Below are 26,330 nucleotides of genomic sequence, written 5' to 3'. Positions count from 1 at the left end.
TGTTTGGGGCAGGTGAGGGTCCCTCTGATCTCCCGCCCCTCTGTTACAGTATAGGCAGTCAGCAAGGCCAGCTGGGGCGATCCTTTTGTAAGAGGAAACAGCTGAGCTCCCCCAGAGGGCTCAGTTACACACAGTAGGGCGGGAGGTGGAGAGGGGGATGTGTGTGCCGGTGAGTATGTGAGATCGGGGAGGATGGCACTTGGGTATCTGCTCTCGTGCTTCAACACGCCTGATCTGGGGGTTGAACCCAGGCTCTCAGGCTTGGCAGCAAGCACCTTCACCCAGCGACATCTCTCAGCCCCTGGGCTTTTTCTTTATTGGAAGCAAATAAGTGAATCCAATCCTTTCATTTGCTATGGCTCTCTCGGCATTTTCTCTTCCTCCCCGCTGCCTCTTTCTCCTCCCCCTTGGTATTCCTTGGACACAGAGTCTCATATAACCTGAGCTGTACTTAGTCTGCACACACAGCCAAAACTGACCTTGGCTTCCCAGGTGCTGGGATTACGGGTGCACTGCTACGCCAGGCTTCTGTTTCCGAATCTGCTTTGGCAGCCTCTGTTATTCCGGAGACTTTTCCGTTTCATCTAGGTTAACCAGTTCATTGACACAAAAGCTGTCATTCATGTTTCTTGTATGTTTGTAGTCACTTGAGGGCTTTTTTGTTTTGTTTTGTTTTTAATTCTCTTGGCCAATCAAGAGGTTTGTCAATTTTCTTTTCTTTCTAAGAACCAACTTCTGGCTTTATTAAATTTATCAGTTTTTTTTTTTTTTTATAAATCTTTCACTTACATGTTTAATTCAATTTTTATTCTATTTTCTGTTTCACATGTGTGTATGTTGTAGTTTCAAGTGTGTGTGTGTGTGTTGTAGTTTCAGATATGTGTATGTGATTGTGATTTAGTTTCGGGTGCTGGTGTGTGTTTTGTAGTTTTGTGTGTGTGTGTGTGTGTGTGTGTGTTGTAGATTCAAGTGTGTGCATATGTTTGCATGTGTTATAGTTTCAGATGTTTGTATGTGTTGTAGTTTCAAGTGTGTGTTTGTGTGTGTTGTAGTTTCAAGTATGTGTGTTGCAGTTTTGTATGTGTGTGTGTGTGTGTGTGTGTGTGTGTGTTACCCAGGCTGCTGATTCTGCTGCCTCTACCTCCCAGGTGCTGGGTTTGCTTTCCATATCCAGCTTTTATTTATTTATTTTTTTTGTTTGAGACAGGGTCTCACTGTGTAGCCTTTGCTGATCTGGAACTTGCTATGTAGACCATGCTGGCTATGAACTCACAGAAATCAGCCTGCTTCTGCCTCCTGGGTGCTAGATTAAAGGTGTGTACTATTATTTTAGCATTTTTATTCTGTAAGGCAGGGTCTCCATATGCAGCACATACAGGGCTCGAACTCACTCACTGTGAAGCCTAGGCTGCTCTCAAACTTGCGTTAATCCTCCTGCCTCAGTTCTGAGCTCGGGGATTATAAATCTGAGCCACTAGGCTTAGCCTTACTTTGGGTTTAATTACTCTTGTTTTTCTGATTTAATTTTATTTTAGCTTTTGTTATTTAATCATGTGTATGTGTGGGTTATGTGCACCTGGGTGCAGTGACCCTGAAGGCCAGAAGAGGGCATCAGAGTTATAGGCAGTTGTGAGTCTCCCAATGTGGCTGTAGGAAAACCCAACTCAGGTCCTCTTCAGGAACAGTATATACTCGTGGCCACTATGCCATCTCTCTAGCCTTCTAATGTATTTTTGTTTTAAAGACAAGGTCTTACTTTGTAGCACAGGCTGACCTTAAATTCCTGATTTCCTGAGGAAAGGTTCTGCTCTCCCTCTCTCTCAGACCTTCCTAGGGGAAGCATCCAGGCGGTGTCACAGCTATGGGCCCATACATTTCCCTGCCATATTATCCACTGTCTGAGCCAAAGACCGAAGCCAAGCTGATGTCATGACTTATTCAGCAGCCTTCCTCACTCATTATTCATGACCCCTTCCAGCAGCTTTTTACGCTTGCTCAGAACAGCTCAGCTCTGGGGCCCTGCTACCATAGGAAGGAGACCCCAGCAGCGGTGACATCTGGGATCACAGGACCCACTCCCGAGCACTGCTTTGTGGAGAAGTTAATGAAAGAAACACATTTCCGGGCCAGACCCCAGACTTGGAGGCTAATAGGTCAAAACGCATGAGCCAAGTAAGTAGGTTTATTGGTTTACAAAATGGTCTTTCTTGGAAATGGCTCTGGGTAAGTGAGCATGTGCACCCTTGGTAGCCCTCAGAAGAAATGAAAGCCAGATACATCAGGGCAGGAAGCAGGCAGGCTTCACCCCTGAGTTTCTTTTCTCCATAAAAATTTCTTCTGGTTTGTGTGTGTGCGCTCATGCAGATGTCTGTGTGAGCATGTGCCATATGTATGTGTTTGTGGGGGTTGTCGAAAGAGGGCATCAGATCCCCTGGGGTTGAATACAGGTGTTATGAGCTGTCCACTATGGTTCTAGGAACCAACCTCCTCCACTCTGCTAGAGCAGCAAGCGCTACTAACCGCTGGGCTGTCTTTCAGGCTCCTCTCTCTTTTGTCTTTTAAAATGTCAGACGTGTGTGGGTATCCTCCTTAGCTGGAGTTACAGGGAGTTGGGAGCCGCCCAGTGTGGGTGCTGGGGACGGAACTGAACTCTGGTCCTCTGTAAGAGCAGCAAGCACTCTTAACTGATGAGCCATTTCTCCCGCCCTCTTTTTTATTATTATCATTTGTAATTTACATAAAAAATATTGTGTGGGAAGGGGTGCACCTATACCACAGCGTCCATGTACAGGTCAGGGGACAGCTTGGAGGAATTGGATCTTTACTACCACATTGATCACAGGGGTCAAACTTGGGCTGTCAGGCTGTGGTGGGCACCTTTACCTGGTGCCATCTCACCAGCCCCACCACCACCATCATCATCATTAATTTATATATGTATTTATCTTATTTTGTGTGTGACTCTTTTGCCTGCGTGTATGTGTGTATGCCATATGTATGTCTAGTTCCAGAAAAATTATGGGGCCCATTAGAACTGGGATTTACAGATGCTTGTTGGCTACCAGGATGGGTTTTGGGGATCAAACCCAGGTCACCAGGCTTTGACACAAGAAGTTCTACCCACTGAGCCATCTCTCCAGCTGCCCGTGCATCAGCTGGAAGTTCTGCCCACAGTCTCACCTTGGGGAGGGGGTTGTCTCTGCCTGTGCTTCTCTGTCATGGATCCTGACCTCATCCCCCTGCCTGGCTAGCTCTGCCTTTTCTCCCTGCCGCTTTCCCCCTCAGACCTTCCTTGACCAGACCAGCCTCTCTACTTCCTGTCCCCACTTCTACCTCTCCAAGTACTGAGCCTGGTCCATTCCCATAAACTTCACTAGGACATAGAGTGTTGTTCTGAACACGGCGGGGGCATGATGAATGAAGCCTGCACTCCAGAGGTCTCTGCATAGATTGTGTGGGGCTGGGAGAAGGTGTAGGCTGGTTTGAATATAGCCCTGATTCTAAAAATCCAGGTAATTTCCAAACTCAGTAGTAGCATTCTTCCAGCTTGGCTCCTTTACTGGGCAAGGAACCACGCCTCCTTCACACACACACACACACATACACACAGCTCTCACCTGAAAGGGAGAGGAGAGCCAGTTCTAGAGTCAAATATGAATGTCCATGGTCCACAAACATAGACCAGTTACCCCAGACACTAAGTGAAGATTCTCCAAGTTCTTAGAACCACACAGCAACAGAAAACCACCAACCAAGGAGGGCCCTTTTCAGACACCATAGTGGAGCCACAAGTGATGGCCCAAGTCTGTAAATGCAGTGCTCTGGAGGTAGAGGCAGGAGACTCAATAGTTCAAGGCCATCCTTAGTTATATAGCAAGTCTGAGGCCAGCCTGGGCTATGTGAGACCCTGTCTCAAGAAAAGAAGACAAAACAAATGAACTCCCACCTCCCACTGCCAAATACCAGTAAAAACAGCAGGCGGGTGGGTGATGACAGTGCCGAGAATCTACTATAGGTCCCACATGTCATCTGAGGAATTCTTTTTTGTTTTGTCTGATTTTTATGTATTTTGAGACAGGGTCTACCTGGCCCAGAACTCGCTGTGTAGACCAGGCTGGCCTCGAACTCAGCCTCAACTCTCCTCAGCCATGGGAAAGCTTTATTACCGGTTTGGTTTGGTTTTCTGGGCACTTGAGTTCACAGCCTCATCTCTTCTCCTCCCTCACCCCCTGCCAGCCTGCTGGGACACCCGGAAGGGCAGCCTGGTGGCAGAGCTGTCCACCATCGAGTTCAGCCACCGAGACCCAGTGTATGGCACCATCTGGTTGCAGTCCAAGACAGGCACTGAGTGCTTCTCGGCGTCCACGGACGGCCAGGTACCACCCGATGGGACCCTGGAGGGAAGAGGAGGGCCCACCCCGAGAACACCGCCTTACGCTCTGCTTCCCATTGCTCATTTTATTGTGCAGCCAGTGCTGGGGCAGGAACCCAGGGCCTCATGCATGGGAAGCAGGTGTTGTACCACTGAACTCTACCTCCAAGCGTTCTATCACTGAAATATACCTCCAGCCCTCTCTCCCTTGAGAGAGAGAGAGAGAGAGAGGAGGCAGGGGTCCTTTTATCCCTGGCAGCAGTGAACAGTGATGGCATCACAGGTGCCTAAGCAGCCTGGGAGTAGGCTAGTGCATCAAGATTTGTGAACACTGAGCGCTGGGATTACAGACATGGATTACCAAGCCTGGATCCTGTGTGCAGTTTTCACCTTACTAGATATTGCTATATAGGAGAGTCTTGTAGAATCCAGCTTCTTGTGCCTGCATCTGAGTTTGCATTTGAGTCTTAAGAATATGTTTGAATGGAATACTGTTCAGTAATTAAAAACGAGGAAATCATGAAATTTGCAGGCAAATGGTGGGACCTAGAAAAGATCATCCTGAGTGAGGTATCCCAAAAGCAGAAAGACACACATGGTATATACTCACTTATATAGACCTATAAGATAGGATAAACATACTGAAATTTATACACCTAAAGAAGATAAGAAAGAGGACCTAGGGTTAGATGATCAATTCTCATTTAGAAAGACAAATGGGATGGACATTGGATGTAGGAGAAAACAAGTAACAGGGCAGGAGCCTATAACAGAGGGCCTCTGAAAGACTCTACCTAGCAGTGTATCAAAGCAGATACTAAGACTCATAACCAAACCTTCAGCAGAGTGCAGGGAATCATATGAAAGAAGGAGGAGTTAGTAAGACCTGGAGAGGACAAGAACTCCACAAGGACCAAATATATCAGGGCACAGGGGTCTTTTATGAGATTGTTTCTCCAACCAAGGACCACGTATGGAAATAACCTAGAACCCCTGTTCGGATATAGCCCATGGCAGCTCAGTAACCAAGTGGGTTCCCTAGTAAGGGGAACAGGGACTATTTCTGACATGAACTCAATGGCTGGCTCTTCAACCCTCTCCCCCACCCCCAAGGGAAGAGCAGCCTTGCTAGGCCACAGAAGAGGACATTACAGCCAGTCCTGAAAATACCTGATAAGCTAGGGTCAGATGGAAGGGGAGGAAGACCTCCCCTATCAGTGGAATTGGAAACGGGCAGGGAGGAGATGAGGGGGGGATTGGGAGGGAATGAAGGATGGAGCTACTGCTGGGATACAAAGTAAATAACCTGTGATTAATATAAAAAAATAAAAATTATTATAAAAAAAAGAATATGTTTGTTCTCATTGTTCCAATATCCTTTGAGCCCCTGGATGGTTGGGAGTGGTGGTGGGGGGTGTCAAAAGTCATGTTCTTCAGGTTCTCAGTCACCCTTCCATTCCAGGTCATGTGGTGGGATATCCGCAAAATCAGCGAGCCCACCGAGGTCGTCGTCATGGATATCAGCAGGAAGGAGCAGCTGGAGAACGCCCTGGGCGCCATCTCCTTGGAGTTCGAGTCTACTTTGGTGGGTTTTTCTTGTTCTCCTTTCCTCAACTTCACTTGCTGGGGCTCGGAAATTGCAGGCACGAGGCCCCTTCCTTGCCTAGGACGCCTTACTCCTTGGGGTGGCTTTACAGTGATGCTCCAGCAGGGGGCAGCAGAGCACCTCCAGGAAAGCCACCAACCATTCTCACCGGCTTGAAGCCGGCCCCTCTGAGCAGAATGTTAGGGGAAGATCCTTGGCCAGGACCAAAATCCACACTGCTTTGGTTTCATTTGAGGCCCTAGGCTTGTTACTTCCCTTCCTCTGGGAAGAAAGATGTGTTGAGGAAGGAAGGAAAGAAGGAAGGACAGACAGAGGAGTCTGTTGGGAAACCAGAGCACAGACCTCATTGATGCAAGTCTAAACAGACAAAAAAAAAAAAAAAAAAAACCTCAAAAGCCAGGAATGGTGATGGAAACCTCTAATCCCAGCACCTTTGAGCTGGAGGCAAGAAGAAAGAAGATCAGGAGTTCAAGGTCAAATGTAACAAGTTTGAGGTCCTGTTTTTTGTTTGGTTTTGTTTTTTAAAGACAAAACAAAAGAGAAAACAAGAGGTCCGTGAAGAGATTGCAGCATTTGAAAGCATTTGTCACAAAACCTGATGACCTGAGTTTAATTCCTGGGACCCACTAAAAGGAAAACTGACTTGTGGAAATTATCCTCTGATGTCTATGTATACATAGTATGTCATGGTATGCATGTACACACACACACAACACACGCACACACACACGCACACACCGTGATGATCATTAAGAACAATTTTAAAGCTCAAAAGTGGAATCATCAAAAATTCAAGACAATTGGGGTCTCTAGAGAGTTCTAAGCCAGCCAGGAGTACACAGCAAGACTATGTTTCATACATGTAAATCAAAATAAAAATTAAAAAGCTTGAAGTTGAAAAGAACAGTCACAGGAATGGGTCAGAAGCAGAAAATGACCTCTCACCAAATCAAGGCAAGAAAATCACTTTTCCGGATGGCTCCTGGCTTGGGCTGGTTCCTCCTCTATGTCTGAGGCTCAAGCTTGGTGACCCCACCCCTATCTTGGTGATGTCACTTGTTTGGCTCAGGGTACTGTCACATCATTCCTAGGACCTTGGGAAGGTCTGACCTCCACACCTTCCCAGGGAATCCTCAGCCACTGGCCCGTGGAAGGCAAGCAATTGCCCTGCCACCATGGCACAGAACGAGCCCCTCAACTCAGGGCCTAGCTAGGAGGGTTCAAGAAGACATTCTGCCCCAGCGATGGGATTTCTAGGCCACATGCCAGATGTAATGTCCCCTCTTCTCCATGCTAGTCCCTGAGTACAGTCTCTGCAAGACAGCAGGAGCCACCATGGTCCTGGGAGGCCTTGATTTTATCCCTGCTTCCCCACAAGCAAGAAGGAGTCTTGATGACAGTAAGCCTAGAGTCACGAAACATGACAAAGCTGGACCTTGAGCCCCAAGCTCTGATCCAAACCCCCCCTCATGTGATGTCTAAGGAAGGCAGGCTGGGTGGCTCGTCTCTGACCCTGGGGGAGGCTTAATGGATTGCATCCCAGAGCCCCCCAGATTTGGTCTTTTTATTTAAACCCACGTTAGTAGCTCCGTTTGTGCTCTCTGTCTCTCTCTTGTTACCACATACTTGGGGCCAATCTTTCAACACTAAGCCATACCTCCAATCTATGCAAGTTTTAAAAATTGTAAAACTCATCGAATTACCACCTACTCTCTTAACTCTTCATTATTATTCGTTTATTTTAAAGATTGTGTGTGTGTGTGTGTGTGTGTGTGTGCATTCTGCCTGCATTTGTGTGTATCTCACACATCCTTGGTACCTGAAGGGGCCAGAAGAGAGCAACTCTGGAACTAGTCCCAGATGTTTGTGAGCCACTACGAGGGTGCTGGGAGTCAAACCTGGGTCCTAGGCAAGAGCGGCCAGTGCTATCAACAGAAGAGCCGCCTCCCCAGTCCCTCTTATTATTTGGGACAAGTACCTTGTAACCCATACTGGCCTTGAGTTTACTATTTTGCCTAAAAGAACCTCGAACTTGTGTTTATTTTTGCTGTGTGAGTCAGTTCTCCCCTTCCACCCTGTGGGGCTCAGGGATCGGACTGTTGGTTGTCAAGCTTGACAGTTCTGGCCTTTATCTTACCCACTGAACCATCTCCTAGACCCACGACCTTGAATTTCTGATCCTTCTGCCTCCACCACTTCCTGAGTGCTGGGCCTCACGTGTGCAGCCTCTGGGTCCGGGGCAACCACTTTGAAGGACCAATTCCGTAGTGCCCTGCCCACTCACATCGTTGCACAACTGTCCCCAACATGTGGCCCAGGAATTTTCCCATCAAAACCGAAGCCCTTCATTAAGACGTGACATTGTGTTTACCATCTGGACAGAATAGAAAGAGCCTGGATGGGAAGGAGCCCCGCCTCCCATGTCATTGATCAATATGACTTTACTTCCTCATAGCTCTGTGGGTTCTTATGACTCACACTTCTAAACATGGTTCTTCCTCAAAGGAATTTGGTCGTTCTTATACTTTCCAGTAAAACTGGGCTTGGTGGTTTATGTGCTCCAGGCAGAGACAGGTGGATCCCTGTGTGTTCAAGGCTAGCCTGGTCTACACATCAGGTTCTAGGACAGCCAGGGCTACGTAGTAAGACACTGTCTCAAACAAAAAACAAACAAACAAACAAACAAAAAAAAAAACCATCAATCCCCTTTGCCTAACATTCATTTTAACTGATTTTTTTTAATGTTCAAAATGAATCGTATGATTTCCTCCTCCAAAACTAGTTCTCCTGCCAGAACAAATATAAAACAAAATTGAAACTCTGTACCAATGAGAAAAACAGTTTCCCATTTCTTTCTCCCTGAGAGCTCAGCAGTTCTCATCACTCTTTCTACCTTTATGACCCTGCCTGCTTTAGGGACCCCTAAGAAGAAGGGTCAGACAGCAATTGTCTTTTTTTTTTTTCTTTATTTCTTATTTTTCTTTCTGAAACAGGTTCTCATGTAACCCAGGGTGGCCTCAAACTTGCTCCGTATTGGAGGGTAACCTTGCGCTTCTGATCCTGCCTCCCCTCCTGACTACAGAGCTTCAGGAATGCATTAGCGTGCCTGCTTGTGTAGGGTTTGAACCCAGGGCTTCATGCCTGCGTAGACAAGCACTCTACCCACTGAGCTGCAGTCCCAGCCCTTTTCTTCTTTTGCTTTTATTTTTATGTTTTAAAACTTACTTTTTGTGTGTGTGCATGCAAGAGTGCATATGTAATGAAATGACCTGTGGAAGTCTCAGAGGCGTCTCAGTTTGCAGGAGTTGGTTCTGTCCTTCCACCATGGACTCTGGGTACCGAGTTCAGGTTGTCAGGTTGAATAAGTGCTATTGAGCCATGTCTCCAGATTGGTTGGTCGGTCGGTTGTTATTGTTTTTTTGTTGTTTTTTGGGGGAGAGGGGTGTTGCTTGTTTTGTTTTTTGCTGCTGTTTTGTTTTGTTTTGAGACAGGGTTTCTCTGTAGCCTTGGCTGTCCTCATCTCTCTTTGTAGACCAGGCTGGCCTTGAACTCGCAGAGATCTGCCTGCCTCTGCCTCCCCAAGTTTTAGGATTCCAGGAGTGTGCCACCACACCTGGCTTGGTTGGTTGGTTTGTTGTTGTTGTTGTTGTTGTTTTGAGACAGAGCTCTGCCCCAGATGGTCACAGGCGAGTTTCCAGGCTTGCCGGGAGGTAGCACCCTGCACAGACACAACTGGAGGTCCCAGGCCAGGGGGAGACAACTGGCATCACTGACCACCAGGTGGCTGGCAAGCCGCCTGTCCTGAGTTCAAAGTGACATCTAGCCTAGACAGTGCTGGAGCCAATGTCACTGTGCCAGATAAGGTTCTACACGATTAGGGCCAACCTGTGCCAACTCTGGGCCTTATTTATTCTATGTATAAACAAATATCCAAAATCCTTCTGACAGAATGTTTGCTGGGGCTGGAGAGGAGGCTTGGTGGTTAAAAGCACCCGCTATCCTTTAATTCCAGGGCTGTGGGGGAATGAGGATGATTGGGGCCTCTTGGCTGCCAGCCTATCTGGGAAACAAGAACTCCAAGTTCAGTGAGAGATCCTGCCTCAAAGGAATAAGGCAGAGAGATACAGGGAAACACCCAAAGCCGTGTACAATAAATGCACAACACACACACACACACACACACACACACACACACACTGCATGCTTACTCACTGCATACACACACTGCACATATACACTGCATATATACACACTCACCGCATACACACTTCACACACTGCATACACACACACTGCACAGTACACAGAGGGGCCTCCTGATGACCCTCTAGGGGCCAGGAGAGCCAAGCAGGCCCTTATTAAATACGAAGGCCTCAAGAAGATTCCCCATGAGGCTGCGGGGCGGGGTGGGATTCAGCCTGATCACAGCTGAAGTCCCACGAGACCTTCTTTTGCCGTCCTCTCCACAGCCAACCAAGTTCATGGTGGGCACGGAGCAGGGCATCGTCATCTCCTGCAACCGCAAGGCCAAGACGCCAGCCGAGAAGATCCTCTGCACGTTCTCAGGCCACCACGGCCCCATCTACGCCCTCCAGAGAAACCCCTTCTACCCGAAAAACTTTCTGACTGTTGGTGACTGGACAGCCCGCATCTGGTCTGAGGACAGTCGGGAGTCATCTATCATGTGGACCAGGTAAGGGAGAGGGATGCCGAGGGGACACGGGAGTGCGGGTTGGGGGTGGCACTTTAGAGACTTGGTTTGGCAAATACGAACGCAGGACTCTAAACAAGGCGTGATGGCTCATTCCTGTAATCCCAGTACTCTGGAGGCTGAGGCAGGAGAATGGAAAGCTTGAAGCTGTCTGACCTAGGCACCCTGTGCACGATCTAACAGATGTGCAGCTTGTTCTTCATGTGGGTCCCCCAACAATTAGATTGGGGTTGGGGTGGGGAGCTGTCTCTGACTCTGTTGTCTGGCTTTGGATCTCTTTCCCCTGTTGCCTGCCTTCGGATCCCTTTCCCCTAGCTGAGTCTCCTTGTCTGGCCTCAGTGGGGGAGGCTGTGCCTAGCCCTGCTGCAACTTGATGTGCCAGGGTAGCTTGGTGCCCACGGGTGTCTCCTCTTCTCTGAGGGTTAGGGGATGGAGAGAAAAGGGAGGGTGGAAGGTTGGAACTAGGAAGAGAGGAGGGAGGGGACTGCTATCAAGATATAAAATGAATAAAAAATTTAAAGAAAAAAGAAACCCACTAATGTCTGTACATATACCACATTCCCAGAGAAATTTAAATCCAATTAAAAATGATTTTTTTCCTGTAGTTTTAAGGGATGGTCGCTAATAATATAGCTAATGATGACTTTGAACTTCATTTTGTTCTGTCGTAACTCCTAAGGACTCGGCTAGTCAACAATGTAAATTCTTATTTTATTTTGAGAGAGGCACAGGGTCTTGCTATATAGAGTTAATTGTCCCGGAGCTCTCTATGTAGAGCAGGCTGACCAAAAAACCAAAACAAACAAACAAACAAAACCGTCCAGTTTTCTTTTTGTCTGGATCATTTCTTCTACTATGGTCTAACTGTTCACAAGCTTAGCAGCAAAGGAGGCCTGAAATTTTAGTCTAGACTCAGCTGTACCCTATGGAAGAGGGAGAATGTGTTTGGAAGAAAACTGAGAGAGAGAATATTTTCAAAGTATTTTACCCACTTTGAGGGATGAATCTTTGTTTGGACTAGTAAGATGCCTCAGTGGGTGAAGGCACATGCAGCCAAGCCAGACCACCTGTATTTGACACCAGAACCCTCTTGGTCAGTGGCTCTCAACCTGTGGATCACGACCCCTTTGGAGGTTGAAGGACTCTTCCAAAAGAGTTGCCTAAGACCATTGAAAATATCAGATATTTGCGTTACGATTCATAACAGTAGCAAAAATACAGTTCTGAAGTAGCAATGATTTTACGATTGGGTGTGGGGGGGTCACCATAACTTGAGGAACTGTATTGAAGGGTCACAGCGTTAGGAAGGTTGAGAACCACTGCTCTTGGGGGAAGAGAGAACTGACTCCTGAAACTTGTCCTGACCACCACATTAGTTCTGTGGCATGCATGCACTCATTCACATACACACAAAAATGTGTTTGTTTGTTTGTTTTTAAAATCATTAAACAAAATTGTTCACCAAACAAATTTGAAAATCTGGACAACAGCAAGGAAGAAATAGAGCTAATCTCCATCTCAGAATAATGAACTTCTGGTCATGTCTTTCCAGGGACCCCACAGTGGATCCCAGGTCCAGCAGGCCTGACACTGGAGCAAATTCCAGTGCCCAGCCCAGTGAGGAGAGCCACACCCCCAGATCCCTATAACACTCAGCCTGAGAGCCACAGATGAGTAAGGCTGGCATGACAGAAGTCAGACCCAAGAGAAAAACTTCCTACCCAGAAAGCCTCAGAGACGCCGGACCCCAGGAGGGCCTCAGTGGGAAGAGGTGTGAGCCTCAAGCTCCATCCCTCCCCACCACAAGGTCCCTGACTCACCACACTGGCCCCTACAGGTACCACATGGCTTACCTCTCCGATGGAGCCTGGAGCCCTGTGAGACCAGCGGTTTTCTTCACCACCAAGATGGACGGGACCCTGGACATCTGGGACTTGGTGTTCAAGCAGTGTGACCCGGCCCTCAGTCTGAAGGTTTCGTGTCATAGTCTTCCCCACCCCCTGCCACTCCCATACACTCAGGCTCTTGTGACCTGGGGGCCTTCCTGGACGGGCCCAGGGTTCGGTGGGTGGATGGGCGTACATGTGTTCACCCATGTGTGTGTTTTGGTGGGGTGTGTCCCTGGGTAATCTGGTTTCTGGCCAGCTGTGCTCAGCCCTTGGGAGCATGGGTTTCTACAGGAACGAGGGACCTGGGGACTTGCATCCATGCAGAGGTAGAAGAATCAATCCAGGGAATGTAAACAGAAGGGGATGGCTGGGGGCACCAGTGAGCGGCAGAGCACTGGCTTAGGCTTCAAGTCTGGGTTCCACGCTGAGCACGGGAGACAAGTCTATCAGTTGGTAAAACTGATAACAAAAAAATTAAACTTGCACGGTGGACAGACGTTGCATAGTGTGCAGGAGGTGCTGGGGTTCTGTCGACACAACTGCAGAAACCAGGTGTGGTGACGTAGCAGCAGGATCGAAAGTTCGAGGTCACCCTTGTCTAAGTAGTGAGTTCAAGACCAACCTGGGCAACGTGAGACCCAGGCTCAAACAACAACAAAACGGGGGAATTTAAGAGAAGTAAACATTCCTCCCCTCCCCTACAGTGTATCCCTTCCATTCCCATATTCAGGTTCTCTGCAGCTTCCCCATCAGCCTATATTAATTGAACGGTAGCTGAGCCCTCTAGGGCTCAGTACCTCCAGTGAGGTAGTGGCCTCCATGGAGGACCAGGGAACTCAGAGATCATAAGATGGACTAGACCAACAATGAGGCTGGAGAGCAAGGGTCTTTGCAGTGAACTTCATCCGGGTCATGGAAGGGTGTGTCACTAGGGGTGTTCCTACAGGGACAGATAATAGGGTACGTGTGACTTTGCTACTCATGCCCACCCTGCCTGGTTCTGCTGACTCCTTCAACAGGTGTGCGATGAGGCCCTCTTCTGCCTCCGGGTTCAGGACACCGGCTGTCTCATTGCCTGCGGCTCCCAGCTCGGAACCACCACTCTGCTGGAGGTGTCCGGCAGTCTCTCCACCCTGCAGAGGAATGAGAAGAACATAGCTTCTTCCGTGAGTGCCGGGGCCAGGCCCCCTCCGTGCACCCCCTGACCTGGTCTAGAGACCAAGTCAGGAAAAATGGGTTGCCGTTATTGGTAAGGGCGGTGTGGTGTGCAGACGCTGTGGATCTGCCCTTGCTCAGCTGCTTGCATTTGGTAGTGCTGGTGTGGTCACTCAGCATGCCCAGGCTTCGGCCTCTCAGCTGTAAATCACACCGGTTTGATGGAGTGGAAACAATGGGACCTTGTGGCAGCAGAGTCTGAAGGCTTAGCAGGCGCCCCAGAGGGGACACATGGAAGTGACCTGGCTCATGAGAGAGGCACTGAGAGCCGCTGCTACCCCTGTCCCTACCCTGGGCACACTCCCCAGCAGCAGGGGACACTGGCATTGAAGTTGTGGGTGCTGAGGCTGGGAGAGCCTCCTGACTGCGCCTGAGGCTGGGCCTTCACCAGGACTGCCACGTTGGCCAACCCCAAAGGACATTCTTTGCTATAGCCTGTGTGCCTGGGGCTCCTCGGAGCTGAGTAACTCGGTGGTCCTGCTCAAGGCAGGACCTTGATTAATGCATTGGTCAAGGATGACCTTGAATTACTGTTCGCCTGCCTTCCCCTCCAGTGTGTTGGGATTGCTGGTATATGCAGCCATACCCAGTTTATACAGCTGGATCTCTGCTAGGCAGTATTCCAAGAGCTGACTACACTCCTAGCCCAGTGTGCAAGTTTGAGTGTGTTTGTTTTGAGGCAGGGTCTCACTTTGCAGTCTTGGCTTGGCCTGTGTCAAACAGACTGGCCTTGAACTCACGTCTCCGCCTTCTGAGTGTTGTGTTTAAAGGCATATGCCACTATATCTGGTTTAGCTGTTTTTTTTTCCCCCAATGCATGGAGAATTATTTCAGTTAGGCTCACATGAATACAAATAAATGAAAGCAAATGTTAAAAGTTTATATCAGGGCTGGAGGGATGACTCTAAGGTTAAGCACTGGCTGCTCTTCCAGAGGTCCTGAGTTCAATTCCCAGCAACCACATGGTGGCTCACAAGCATCTAAAATAAGGTCTGGTGCCCTCTTCTGGCGTGCAGGTGTACATGCGGAGAGAACACTGTATAAATAATAAATAAATCTTTTTTAAAAATAGTAGCAACTATTAATGGATGATACCAGTTTTTTAAAAAAGTTTACATCATTGGAGATGTATTTTCACAGTTATGAATTTCCTTGATGAAGACGTACGTGTAGAATGAATAATTACTCTTTCTATATTAATACAGGAAAATTATTATGGCAGCAGATATAAATATATATGTATTTTACATATATGAGCGTTGTGCCTGAATGTACACCGGCATGCCAGAAGAGGGCATCAGATCCCGGTATAGATGGCTGCGAGCCACCATGTGGGTGCTGGGAATCGAACTCAGGACCTCTGGAAGAGCAGGTGGTGCTCTTAGGCACTGAGCCACCGCTCCCGTCTCGGCAGCAGTTTTCTTTAGCCCTGCCGGCTTTCAAAATAAGAGACACAGAGAGACTATGATTTACTAAGCTGTAGGTACTACGCTGGGCAGTTTCTGAGCCATTCTAATCCTGTCGTCCTTAAAACCTACGTAAAAGCCAATCACTTGCCTGATGACTCCTGGGCGGCTTCTGCTCCATCAGTCTGTTCTTCCAGGCACGTGCTCATCATCCATCTTGCCCCAATGGTGCCTCCTCTCTCTCCGATTTCCTCTCCTCTTCTGCCTCTCCTGCCATCCTCAAGGTCTTTCAGCCCCAAGCCGGAAGCCAAAACTCCAGCTACCTCTCTTGTGCCCAGTCAGAGCCTTCCACATCTTTATTAACCAATTAGGGATAGCTGGGGAGCATTCCTGATCGATGTGAGGGTAAGGACTTAGTTCAACATTCATAACAATGCCTGTGGCAGGGCGGTAGCAGATCTCAAGGCACTGAAATCAGCATCTGAAAACAGTACGTGCTGAGACCCTCCTCCAGCAAGTATTTGCCCACTTCCTTTTGATGTCATAGGAAATAGTTCGATACACAATAAATCTCTCAGCTCTGACATATATTTTCCTAGACAGGGTTTGCTAATTAGCCAGACTGGCCTCAAATCTGCCATAATCATCCTGCCTCAGCGTCCTGGCACGGAGATCATAAGTATGTGCCCCCGTTCCTGGCTTAGCCCTCTTTCCTTGATAGGACATTCCAGCAGACCTCACCAGGGACAAATATAAGCCCAGATTCTGCTGGGGTTTCTAGCTGTCCCTGACCTTGCCACAAGTTTGTCCCTGTCTGCCCCAGATATTCGAACGTGAGACCCGGCGAGAAAAGCTCCTGGAGGCCAGACATCGTGAGATGCGGCTGAAGGAGAAAGGCAAGGCAGAGGGCAAAGATGATGACCAGAAGGAGGATGAGCTCGCCGTGGACCTCGATGAGCTGGTCACCAAAGCCGAGGAGGAGTTTTTCGATATCATCTTCGCAGAGCTGAGGAAGAAGGAGGCAGAGGCCTTGAAGAAGAAGCCTGTAAGGACCTAAGCAGGGGCCCGGGTGGGCTGGGGTCTGGGAGGGAGCCATGAGGCCTGAGTTCTGCCCAACCACTGAACTCCTGGGCGACCTTGAGCCAGTAGTTTTCCAGGATGGATTTTACCTCCTGAGGAAATTTGTCTCTCAGGAGACAGGAGGTTCCTTGAGGGCCAGAGCTCCATGCCTCTAGAATGGTAGGCCCATTTTCAGCATTCACGGTGGCCCCTGAATCAGGGCCCCGGGATTCTGAGAGTGAAGGCCTTGAGGCCCGTGGGAGGAAAGGGCTGTGACATTTGCCCTTCTGTGCACTGCTCTGGCTTAGCACAACCAGGTGACAGGAGTGTGGCCTGTGACTGCGCCTCTGCTCCTGGCCCCAGTTCACAAACGTTTTCTACCTGTGTCACCTGGCCTGTCACTTTCCTTCTCAGTTCCTCCGTTGCCATCTGGAAAGTGAAGGAAACACTGTAAGGGTGGTGACCCGTAACCTTCTGGGGACAGAGGAAACATAGTGTCTTCTCCTTCTGCACCGTTGTTCTTAGGGGTCCAGACAGGAAGGAGACAAAAGCTGGACGAAAACAGTGAGGCCAGACTGTGTCAGCACCTGCTCTTCTGAGGCAGACTTGTCGTGTCATGGGGCCCAAGGCCAAAGTGAAAGTGTGGGGGCACTTGTTTAGAAAGCATTTAGGGGGTCGCTGGAGGGATGGCTCAGCAGTTAAGAGTGCTGACTGTTCCTCTAGAGGACTCCGGACTGTAACTCAGCTCAAGTTCCAGGGGATCCAGTGCTTTCCTCAGGCCTCTATGGGCACCAGACATGCATGTGGTACTCTGACATACATGCAACAAAATACGCATATATATTAAAAAACAAACAAGCAAATGGGAAGGTTTTAGTGACGCAGCAAGATGGCTTAATGCGTAAAGGTACTTACCATCAAGTCTGATGGTCTAAGTTTGATTCCTGTGGACCCATGTGGTGGAGGAAGGAGAGAACCAACTTTCAACAGTTGTCTTCTAACTACCACCTGGTCATGTGTATGGTCACATATGTGACCATATGTGACATATGTGACTACACAAACACTACACATACACACATGTTCTCTCTCTCTCTCTCTCTCTCTCTCTCTCTCACACACACACACACACACACACACAGACACAGACACACACAATAAATGAATAACTAAGAACCATTTAGAAAAAAAACAAAAAAGAAAAAAACCAAGAAAGACCTATTTGAGGGGCTTGGATGTAGCTTAGTTGGTAAACTACTCGCCTAGCATTCTTCTTTTTTGTTGTTTGTTTGTTTTATTTGAGACAAGGTTTCTCTGTATAGCCTTGGTTGTCTTAAACTTACTTTGTAGACCAGGCTGGCCTCAAACTCAAAGAGCTCCAACTGCCTTGGCCTCCCAGAGTGTTGGGATTTCAGGCATGTGCCACCATACCCAGCTTCTTGCCTAGCATTCATAAAGCCTGGGTTTCATCTTTAATATCAAACCATAAACCAGGTGGGCTCCTGCACACCTGTAATGCCAGCATCTATAGATCCAGACAGAGGGGGGTGATGTGTACATGAGGCAGGTGTCAGATGCCCTGGAGATGGAGTTAGAGGTGGTTAGGACAGCATCCACCGGAATGCAGAGTCTGTGTAAGAGTGCTTGAACCACCATCTCTCCAGTCTCACCCTGGTTCTGCCTGGTGATTCCTACTCCATCTCCCTCCTGCCGCTTGAGAACAGGGAGAGATTGGGTGATGCCATTTGAACATGGAGAGACGTTGGCAGGAGAGCCACTTTTGTGAGGAGGGAGAGGAGCCCCCATTCATAGCACAGGCTGGGCTAGAGTTCTGAGTCCAGTTGAGATCCCCAGGTTCTTCCCAGCTGTCACTCCCTGGACCACTTTAATCTTTCAGAAGGCAAAGATTGAAATGCCGAGCGAGAGCGAGAGGCTGGCAGGCTTGCACTTGGCGTTCTACGTCTGGAAATGCTTTCCTTGCAGAGTTTAAACATCCTGGACGAAGCTGAGCTGCAGGAAGTGTTGAAGCTCACAGGCTCAGCCCTTCTTCTGCCTGCCCCATACCTCCTCCTCTCTTAGTCTTTGCAGTTAGCCTGAGATTCTGGGGCTTAAAGCGCATCGCTCCAGGAAGAGTAAGCCATGCCTGTAACCTGAGCACTGCAGAGAGCCCAGGCAGAAAAATGTAGAATCTGAGGCCAGCCACTGTTGCATTGCAAGAGCCAGTCTCTTAAGAATGAAAGGAAGGGAAGTGGGGAGGAAGGAAAGTAGGAAGGAAGGAAAGAAGGAAAAAAAGAAAGAAGGAAGGAAGGAAGGAAGGAAGGAAGGAAGGAAGGAAGGAAGGAAGGCCGCCCCATGATGGAGGCTGTCCTCTATAGGCTGTCTCCCTTCACCCTTTATCTCTAAACCCAGCCCTCAAGGTGCCATGCCTACAACACAGGTGAGGGTGGCAAGGCGCCTCAGATATGGCAGGCTTAAGTCATCTACTCTGCAAATGGCAGAGCCTGGCAATTAGATCCCCAAGGTCTTGCCTACCTTCCCCGTCCCATGGCTCTGAGAACCTGCTGGGCCAGCTCAGAGTAGGCACTATGGGCTCCCAGGGACTTCCTCTCTGGGCTCCTCACAGCTCCCTGCCCTTGGCCTTGGGGTTTTACCTCTGGGAAATAGGGAGGACCTGCGCCTCACCAGCATTTCTGTTTTTGCTTTAAAAGAGGTCAAATGTAAATCTGGATTACGGAGAGGAACTGATGGAACAAAATATCGGAGAGGAGGAAGAAGTGGGTGACGAAACCTATGATGATGTGAGTGCGGAGAGAGAAGAAGGTGTGTCCAACTAGGGCAGCCTCCACCCACAGCACTGACTCTGTGTTCCTTGCTGGCCTTCCTTTTAATGCGTCTCGTCTGAGAAGTGAAAGCTGAGTTTCTTTGTTCAATAATTATTGGTGAGGACAGATGGGGGGGGGACAAAGTCACTGGCCACACTGGGGCCCTTTCTAGGGTTGGCAGGGGTGGGCTTGTCTGTGCTAGCTCCCTGGCCTCAGCCACCCTGAGTCTACCTGGACTCAGGGCACACGACTCAGCCAGCCTCTGCCTAGATTCTGCTTATCAGGAGCTCTCCAATTAGTAGTTACCAATGCCTTTCTCCAGAGGCTTTTAGAGCTCGGCTGAGCTTGCCTGCACTGCATGGGGGTGGGAGGGGGGCACTGACAGAGGGGTGAGTTTCTTTCTCCCTCTCACCTACTTGCAAATCAGAATAGAGCTTTTGTCTTACTCTGCAATACCTCTCCAAGCCATCCCCCAGGGGGCATCTTGACATGCAGTCACATGGGGGGGGGACCCCCCAAATGTAAAGAATAGGCAGGTGGGATGAACCTGGCTCTCATTGTATGTGCATGCCTTTTATGGCTATTCTTCTTATAACATTAAATCAGTGCTTCTCATTGATCTCATATAATTTTTCCAAAGTCCCTGGAAGGTTTGTGTTTGAGCGACCCTTTTTCTTTTCTTTTCTTTCTATTTTTTTTTTTTAATGAAGAGAAAATAGAGGGTCTAGGAGAGTTATTTGGTCACAACTGGTGAGGAGTGGGAGCTGGGACAGGCGCCCCAGGCAGCTGGCTCTGGGCCAGGTACCATGCAGAACATCAGGCCCTTTTCAGGTAGCCATGGGCTGAGCCCGAAGCCATAGCTCCTCCATACAATAGTAGGTAAGGTAGAGAGTACCTCAGAGACAATGACGTATGCATACAAGCCTCAGGGTGTCATGGATTCTGTGGCTGTCAACAGAGATTCAAAGTGCCCACATTAAGAATATTATTGGCCAGGCATGGGGGCACACACCTCTAATCTCAGCACTCAGGAGGCAGAGGTGGGATGGATCTCTGTGAGTCTGAGGCCAGCCTGGTCTACAAAGTGAGTTCCAGGACAGCCAGGGCTATTACACAGGGAAATCCAAAACAAACAAGCAAACAAAAAAAGAACATTGTTGAGGAGCCCTGGAATTAGCTAGCTGGCTTGGTCAGTTCTTCCTGTGCTAGTAAGAAGACCTGAATTTGATTCCCCGGAGCCCATGAACAAAAGCCAGGCATGGTATCAGTTGTAATCTCAACACTGGGAAGATGGAGACACGCAGATCCCCGAGGCTAGCCAGCCTAGATGAATCAGTGAGCTCTGCGCTTAGCAAGAGGCCCTGGTTCAGAATAAAATGGATGTCATCCCAAGGAATGACACTCAAAGTTGACCTCTGAGCTCCATGTACTAGCATTTGGATATTTTGTGGAGGGAAGACATGGGCTGTTCCTTTTGTCCAGAAAAGCGAGGGGACATTGAGTTGCTTGTTGCATTTGGCTAGATTTTGATGTCCATAGTCACTGATGATGTTTATTGAGGGTTAAAACTTCACAGGAATCCAGAAAGGGGCTTGTCATCTCCATTTGCAAGTCACCATTGTGGCAGGTGACAGAGAGCTGAAGGAGCTGTTGGGTCTTGTAAGAGCAGAGGATGGAGCTGAAAGTTCAGCTCAGGGTGGTTCATGATCCTTGAGCATATGCCACACTCTGTATTCTGAACTCCTCAAGAGTGGGCTCAGCTGGGGCCCTATTTGCTGCCTGCTGCTGCATCCAGGTGGGAGGAAGCTGTCCTCACTGTAAAAGGACAGAAGGAGACACAGGAGCCATGCTACCCTATGGGACTCTTAAAGGTGTGAGTCTTTGAGGGATGGATTCTGCCCCAATGGGACATTTTGAATTAACACACCTGGCAAATGCGTTATTCCTGACACTTGAATCAGAAAGGCTTGGGTGCTATGCTGCTCAGCATTCTAAGGTTCCCAGGATTCTATGCCCCCAGGACAAAGAATGGTCTTGTCCCAAACATCAGTAGAAAGCCGTTGCCTGCCTTGCAAGCACAATGCTCTGGATTCGATCTGCAGCACTGCAGAAACTGGGGTGTGGGCAGCACGTGGGCAATCTCAGCCCTCAGAAGAGGCAGGAGAATCAGACATTCACAGTCATCCTCAGTGACATATAAAGTTCAAGGCTACCCCGGGCTACAAAGACTCAAACAAGCCAAATGAGGTGGAATCAGAGTGCAGAAACCCAATCTGGAGAGCAAAAATCAAATGGAGTGCTCAGGGTGGGAAAAAAAAAACCTCTGTGAGGGGCTGCTGCTGTGAGTTCAAGGGCAGACAACATTCTCATGCTGTTCTGGAATGCTGGCCTTTGGTTTGTGCTTGCAAAAGGATGCCACCTGCTGGGGCCTGGAAATCCTTTCCTCAGGGTACAGAGAATGCCACTGTGATAGGATGGCATTCCAGAATGGACTGTGGAAAGAAAAAAAGGAAGCCCACAGACAGTACGTAGCAAGGGGCTAGACAGTTCTGTGTTCATGGTGTCCCTGTTGCCAGCCTTATGGCAGTGACCTCTGGCCTCATGCACCGGACACCTATCATCTAGTCCCCTCTGGGATGGTGAGTCTTCACTGTCAGCCTGGCTGGGTTTAGAGTCACCTAGGAGACACACCTCAGGATATGTCTATGAGGATGTTTCCAAAGAGGCTTAGCTGAGAGAAAGCCCACCTTCAGTGTGGGTGGTACCATTGCATGGGCTCAGGTCTCAGAGTGAATGGGAAAAGAAACAGCAAAGCCGCCTGAGCGCCTGCATTCGTCTCTCTTTTCTGCTTCCCGGTCCATCCAAATGTGATCAAGAAGCCTCACACACCTGCTGATGGAGCCACAAACCACCAGTGTTGCCACCTGCCTTAATGTACCCTGCCACCACCCTCTTTATTAAAAAAAAAAATTCATTATTTTTATTTTATGGCATGAGTGTCGTCTACAGGTACACATACTGTGTGCATGCCTGGTGCCCACAGAGGTCAAGAGAGGGCCTGGAAATGCTGACACCAGGCTGGGTGTGAAGCGAGAGTCACGGCTTCCTGGAAGGTGGCCAGATTCCTGTGCCCACAACAGTTCTGTGTCCCCATCCTATGCCACTTAACCTGTGATATCCTCACTGCAGCCACTGCACCCTATGGCTACCAGGACACGCTGCCCACCATTTCTCCCATGAGGCCACTGGCTGCTGGCACCTCAGATCAGGATGCTCAGGAAAAGCCCTGTCAACCCTTCATCTTTAACCAAATAAAGCAGTCCCTGGGCTTGATGGAATAGCCCCAGTGCTGAAACAGGGGATGGCTGCTAATGATCTCCCAGGGTAAGATAATCATCCAAGCTAAGAGTAAGGACCTCAGAGTTCTGGAGTCTCTCTCTGAGCTAAGAGGCTGAGCTGAGAGCCAAGGACAACAGGGGGTTTACAGGTGGGGCAGTGAGAGGACTTAATTCCAGAGAGCCAGCCAGTTCCAATCAAAGTCACATAGCCACAGTAGCCTCCATGCCAACCAGCCAATCCCAATCAAGGTCAAGTAGCCACAATAGGAATTTCCCTTTCTGGCTTTAAAAGGGACCTTTGAGTTCCCCTTAGGGTTGCCACCATTTTGTGAAGGTGGTGACCCCAGCACCCTGGAATTCTCTGCAGAATAAACGCTTTTTGTTTTTGCATACCATCTAAGTCTGGGGTCTTTCTTTGGCGATTCACAGACCCTAACAGCAGGAATGAATCCAAGTCAGGTGCTTACTGCCTGGCTAACAGTGACTTTGCCCAGCTCTGAGCCAGATCCCAGCAATGGAGTGGGGGTGTACCAGATATGGGTGCACCCTCCCAGGACTAGAACTCACACAATGATGGGAAAAGACTAGTACACACACAGACAGTTGGGCAGAGTAACACTTTGTTTTGATTTGAGACAGGATTTTCAAGTAGCCTAGGCTGGCCTTGACCTCACTATGTGGTTGAGGATGACCTTGAACTCCTAATCCTGAGTGATGGAATTACAGGTGTATTCCCCCCCACCATGCTCGTTTGTGCATTGCTGTGGGTGGAGGCCGTGGCTTTATTCATGCTAGGCAAGCCCTCTACCAACTCAGCCACACCCCCAGCCTCTGGGGTGACATTTTAATAATACAGGTCATTACGAAGGGGATTACAGGAGGATGTGTCCTGGATTCTCAGGAGTATAGGAGAAGCTCCATGAGAAACTGACAAGCTAAGACTGCGAGACGGAGCGTGGGGCAACCAAGGGTTGTATAGCATGTTTCTGAACCTATTGCACACGTGTGCCTCTCCACCTGTGTACCCCTGTGTATGTCAGCAATGGTGACTTTTCCATTAGCCAAAGCAATCCTTGTAAGTAAGGGGGTAAAGAGTTCAATGGACCCAGAACGTCTGAGCTCCAGTAGGCTTTGATACCTGCAGTTTTCCAACATTCCCCAGTCTGAGGACTCTCGTAAAGAACAGGAGAAGGTGTTGCCATGAGCTTCAGCCACAGTAACTAGAGGGGAAGAACTGGGGGTAGTGAGTCAGCATGGAAACCCTCCCCTGAGTCTGAATGTTTCCAGAAAGGTTTAACAGAGCAGGGAAGAACCACCACAAGTGTGGACATCTCCAAGGGCTGGAGCGCAGGATCAAAGAAGGAGACCGTGAGCTAAGCCTCCCTCCTCCCGCCCTCCTCCTCAGCACCTCCTCTTCCTCCTCCTCCTTCCTACTGTGGACATAATCGCTGCCTCCTCATGCGCCTGCCATCACGTCTCGTCCGCCTTGTTGGACTGCACTCCCAAACTGTGAGCTAAGAAACTCAGTTTCTTAAGTTTCTCTTGTCAGGAATTTTGTCACAACAACCAAATCCAAAACAAACAAAGCCCCAAACTAGTACAACCTTCAAGTCAAGCAGAAAAGAATGTCTGGTGTTTGAGAGTGGACATGAGAGGAGTCAGGTGGCCTGGGACCACTAGCTTTGAAGTGATTCGTTGAGATAGGGTCTCTCTGTGTGAGCCAGGATGGCTTCACATTCACCACAGTCTCGCCTCAGCTTTCCAGGTGCCGGGATTACAAGTACACACAGCCTTAGCTGCCTCCAAAGCTGATTATTTTTTACACATCAGGACAGGACAGGATGTGGAGGAGTAACAAAGAAAAAGAAAAGTAACCAAAGCCCAATTGACCAGGGCGTTCTTGACTGATGCAAAGAGTCCATTCAGGGATCTAAAATGCCACTCGGGTGGGAAGTGGTGACACAGGCCTAATTTTTATCAGTTGGGAGGCTGAGAAAGGAGGGCTGTGAGTTTGAGGCCAGCTTGGGCTAACAATGTCCATGCCCATCTCACAATAAATAGGCACAAAACACTGAATTTGCAGCCCATTCTCTCCGTGGTACCACCCATTTGCAAACTTGTCCGCCTCAGAGAACCAGGCAATGCCTGGGTCCCCCTGCAGGAGACTTTGGTCTCCAAGCTTAGCTTGGTTTATGTATTTATGAAATCCGGGATGCCAGCTGCTTCCTGCTGCTGTTTATTAATAACAATCATCAACACAAGCTCCTGGGGGAAGCCCAGGAAACCAGTCCCAAGACACAGGCTGGCACTGTGCTCTGCCCCTGGGTGCACTCCAGACAGCCGAGACAGCCCGGAGGGAGGTGAATGAGTGCTTTCCCGCCGCCTTTCCTGGATTCGAACCCTATGGAGTCTCCTCCTCTGGTCTTTGCAAGGGCTCTGGGCTTCAGTGGAGATGACACAAAGGACAGATCACTGTATTCAGGAAGCGCTCCAAAACCATCCAGGTGACAGGCATGGAGGATAGGGAAATGAAGCTCCCAGCGGCTAGGCAGGTTGAAAGCAGAGCTAGGACTAGAATCCTGTTTTGCCCACGCCTCCTGGGGCAAGGAATCTTTCCACTGGGCTCCCTGGGTGTGTTATTGTTGCTGCTGTCGCCAAGAATGGAGATGGCAACTGTTTATCCATTGTCCCACCTGGGCACCTGGCAGCCCGCAGGCAGCCTTTTGACATTGCAAAGTGCTGTCATCTGCAAAGTTCATAGTGGAGAACCATGCAACCCGCTTCTCCCCACAAACAAACAAACAAACAAACAAACAAACAAGCTGGGTGGTGGTGGTACATGTCTTTAACTTCAGCACTCAGGAGGTAGAGGCAGGTGGATCATTGAGTCGGAGGCCAGCTGGTCTTCCAGGACAGCCAGGGCTACACAGAAACCCTGTGGCAATAAAGAAAGAAGAAAGAGAGAGAGAGAGAGAGAGAGAGAGAGAGAGAGAGAGAGAGAGAGAGAGAGAGAACGTTGTCATTAAAAAATACTTACTTTTTTAATGGTGTGTGTGTGTGTGTGTGCGTGTGTGTTTCTGAGCTCCCATGCAGGCCTGCTGAGGCCAGAGGCCCAAGTCCACTGGTGTTAGAATCACTGGCAGTTGTGAGGTGCCTGAAGTCAATGCTGGAAAGTGAACTCAGGAAATCTGCCAAAGCAGCATGTGCTCTTAATTCCGAGACAACTCTCCAGCCCCACTCCCAATCCATACTCATACTCTTTTTTAAAATTACATTTATAGATTATGCACATGCACCAGGGTGACCGTGTGTAAATCAGAGGGACAACATTTGGGAATCCATGCTGGCCTTTCCACCGCGCGGGTCTCAGGAATTGAACTCAGGTAGTGAGACTTGACAGCAAGCGCCCTGACGGGACGAGCCATCTAGTGGGTCCTCAGAATGTTTCAAGTAAAGCTCATGACTTTGTGTTGAGCCACATTTATTACTAACCTAGGCCAAATGCCACCTGGGGGCACAGGTGGAGTATCCTGGGTGGTGCTACCCTTGAAGGCAGGCTAGGTCCATCCATTACCTCAGGCACGATTTGCCGGTGGGACCACACGGAAGGAGCGTTTCCATAAGACACACCCCACTGAGCCCAGTGCCACAGGGTGCAGGGACAGCTCTTCATCCACCCTCTCACCCTCCCATCCTCTCTTCCTCTGGACAATGGGTGCAGCCTCCACTGCCGGGATGCCCGCACAAATCATGGAAACATGAGGCTTCCGGGCGCACCCTGGAGACGCCCAGCAACAGTCAGGCGGGCAGCGCAAGATCGTGGTAGCAGGGGCAAGGCTGCTTCTGACCAGCGAGTCGCGTGCCAGGTGGGTGCCGGGAGCGCAGGGGACACAGCCAGGAGCCACGAGCCTGA

General features: G+C 49.2%; 1 protein-coding gene across 2 annotated transcripts in view; it reads left to right on the top strand.

Moving 5' to 3' along the window:
* Dnai2 (dynein axonemal intermediate chain 2) overlaps nucleotides 1-19,682 on the top strand; it is a 33,935-nt gene extending 14,253 nt beyond the window's left edge. For both annotated transcript variants that reach the window (XM_060386440.1, XM_060386439.1), the window contains exons 7-13: nucleotides 4,237-4,376; nucleotides 5,835-5,957; nucleotides 10,447-10,670; nucleotides 12,526-12,661; nucleotides 13,597-13,743; nucleotides 16,022-16,243; nucleotides 18,966-19,682. In XM_060386440.1, the coding sequence (XP_060242423.1) occupies nucleotides 4,237-4,376; nucleotides 5,835-5,957; nucleotides 10,447-10,670; nucleotides 12,526-12,661; nucleotides 13,597-13,743; nucleotides 16,022-16,243; nucleotides 18,966-19,091 (1,118 nt within the window). In that variant the 3' untranslated portion in view covers nucleotides 19,092-19,682. The remainder of the gene's footprint in view (nucleotides 1-4,236; nucleotides 4,377-5,834; nucleotides 5,958-10,446; nucleotides 10,671-12,525; nucleotides 12,662-13,596; nucleotides 13,744-16,021; nucleotides 16,244-18,965) is intronic.
* The last annotated feature ends 6,648 nt before the right edge of the window (nucleotides 19,683-26,330 follow it).

The sequence above is a fragment of the Meriones unguiculatus genome, chromosome 7 (genome assembly GCF_030254825.1).
Source record: "Meriones unguiculatus strain TT.TT164.6M chromosome 7, Bangor_MerUng_6.1, whole genome shotgun sequence".
Lineage (NCBI taxonomy): Eukaryota > Metazoa > Chordata > Mammalia > Rodentia > Muridae > Meriones > Meriones unguiculatus.
This window is presented reverse-complemented; position numbering and strand designations above follow the sequence as displayed.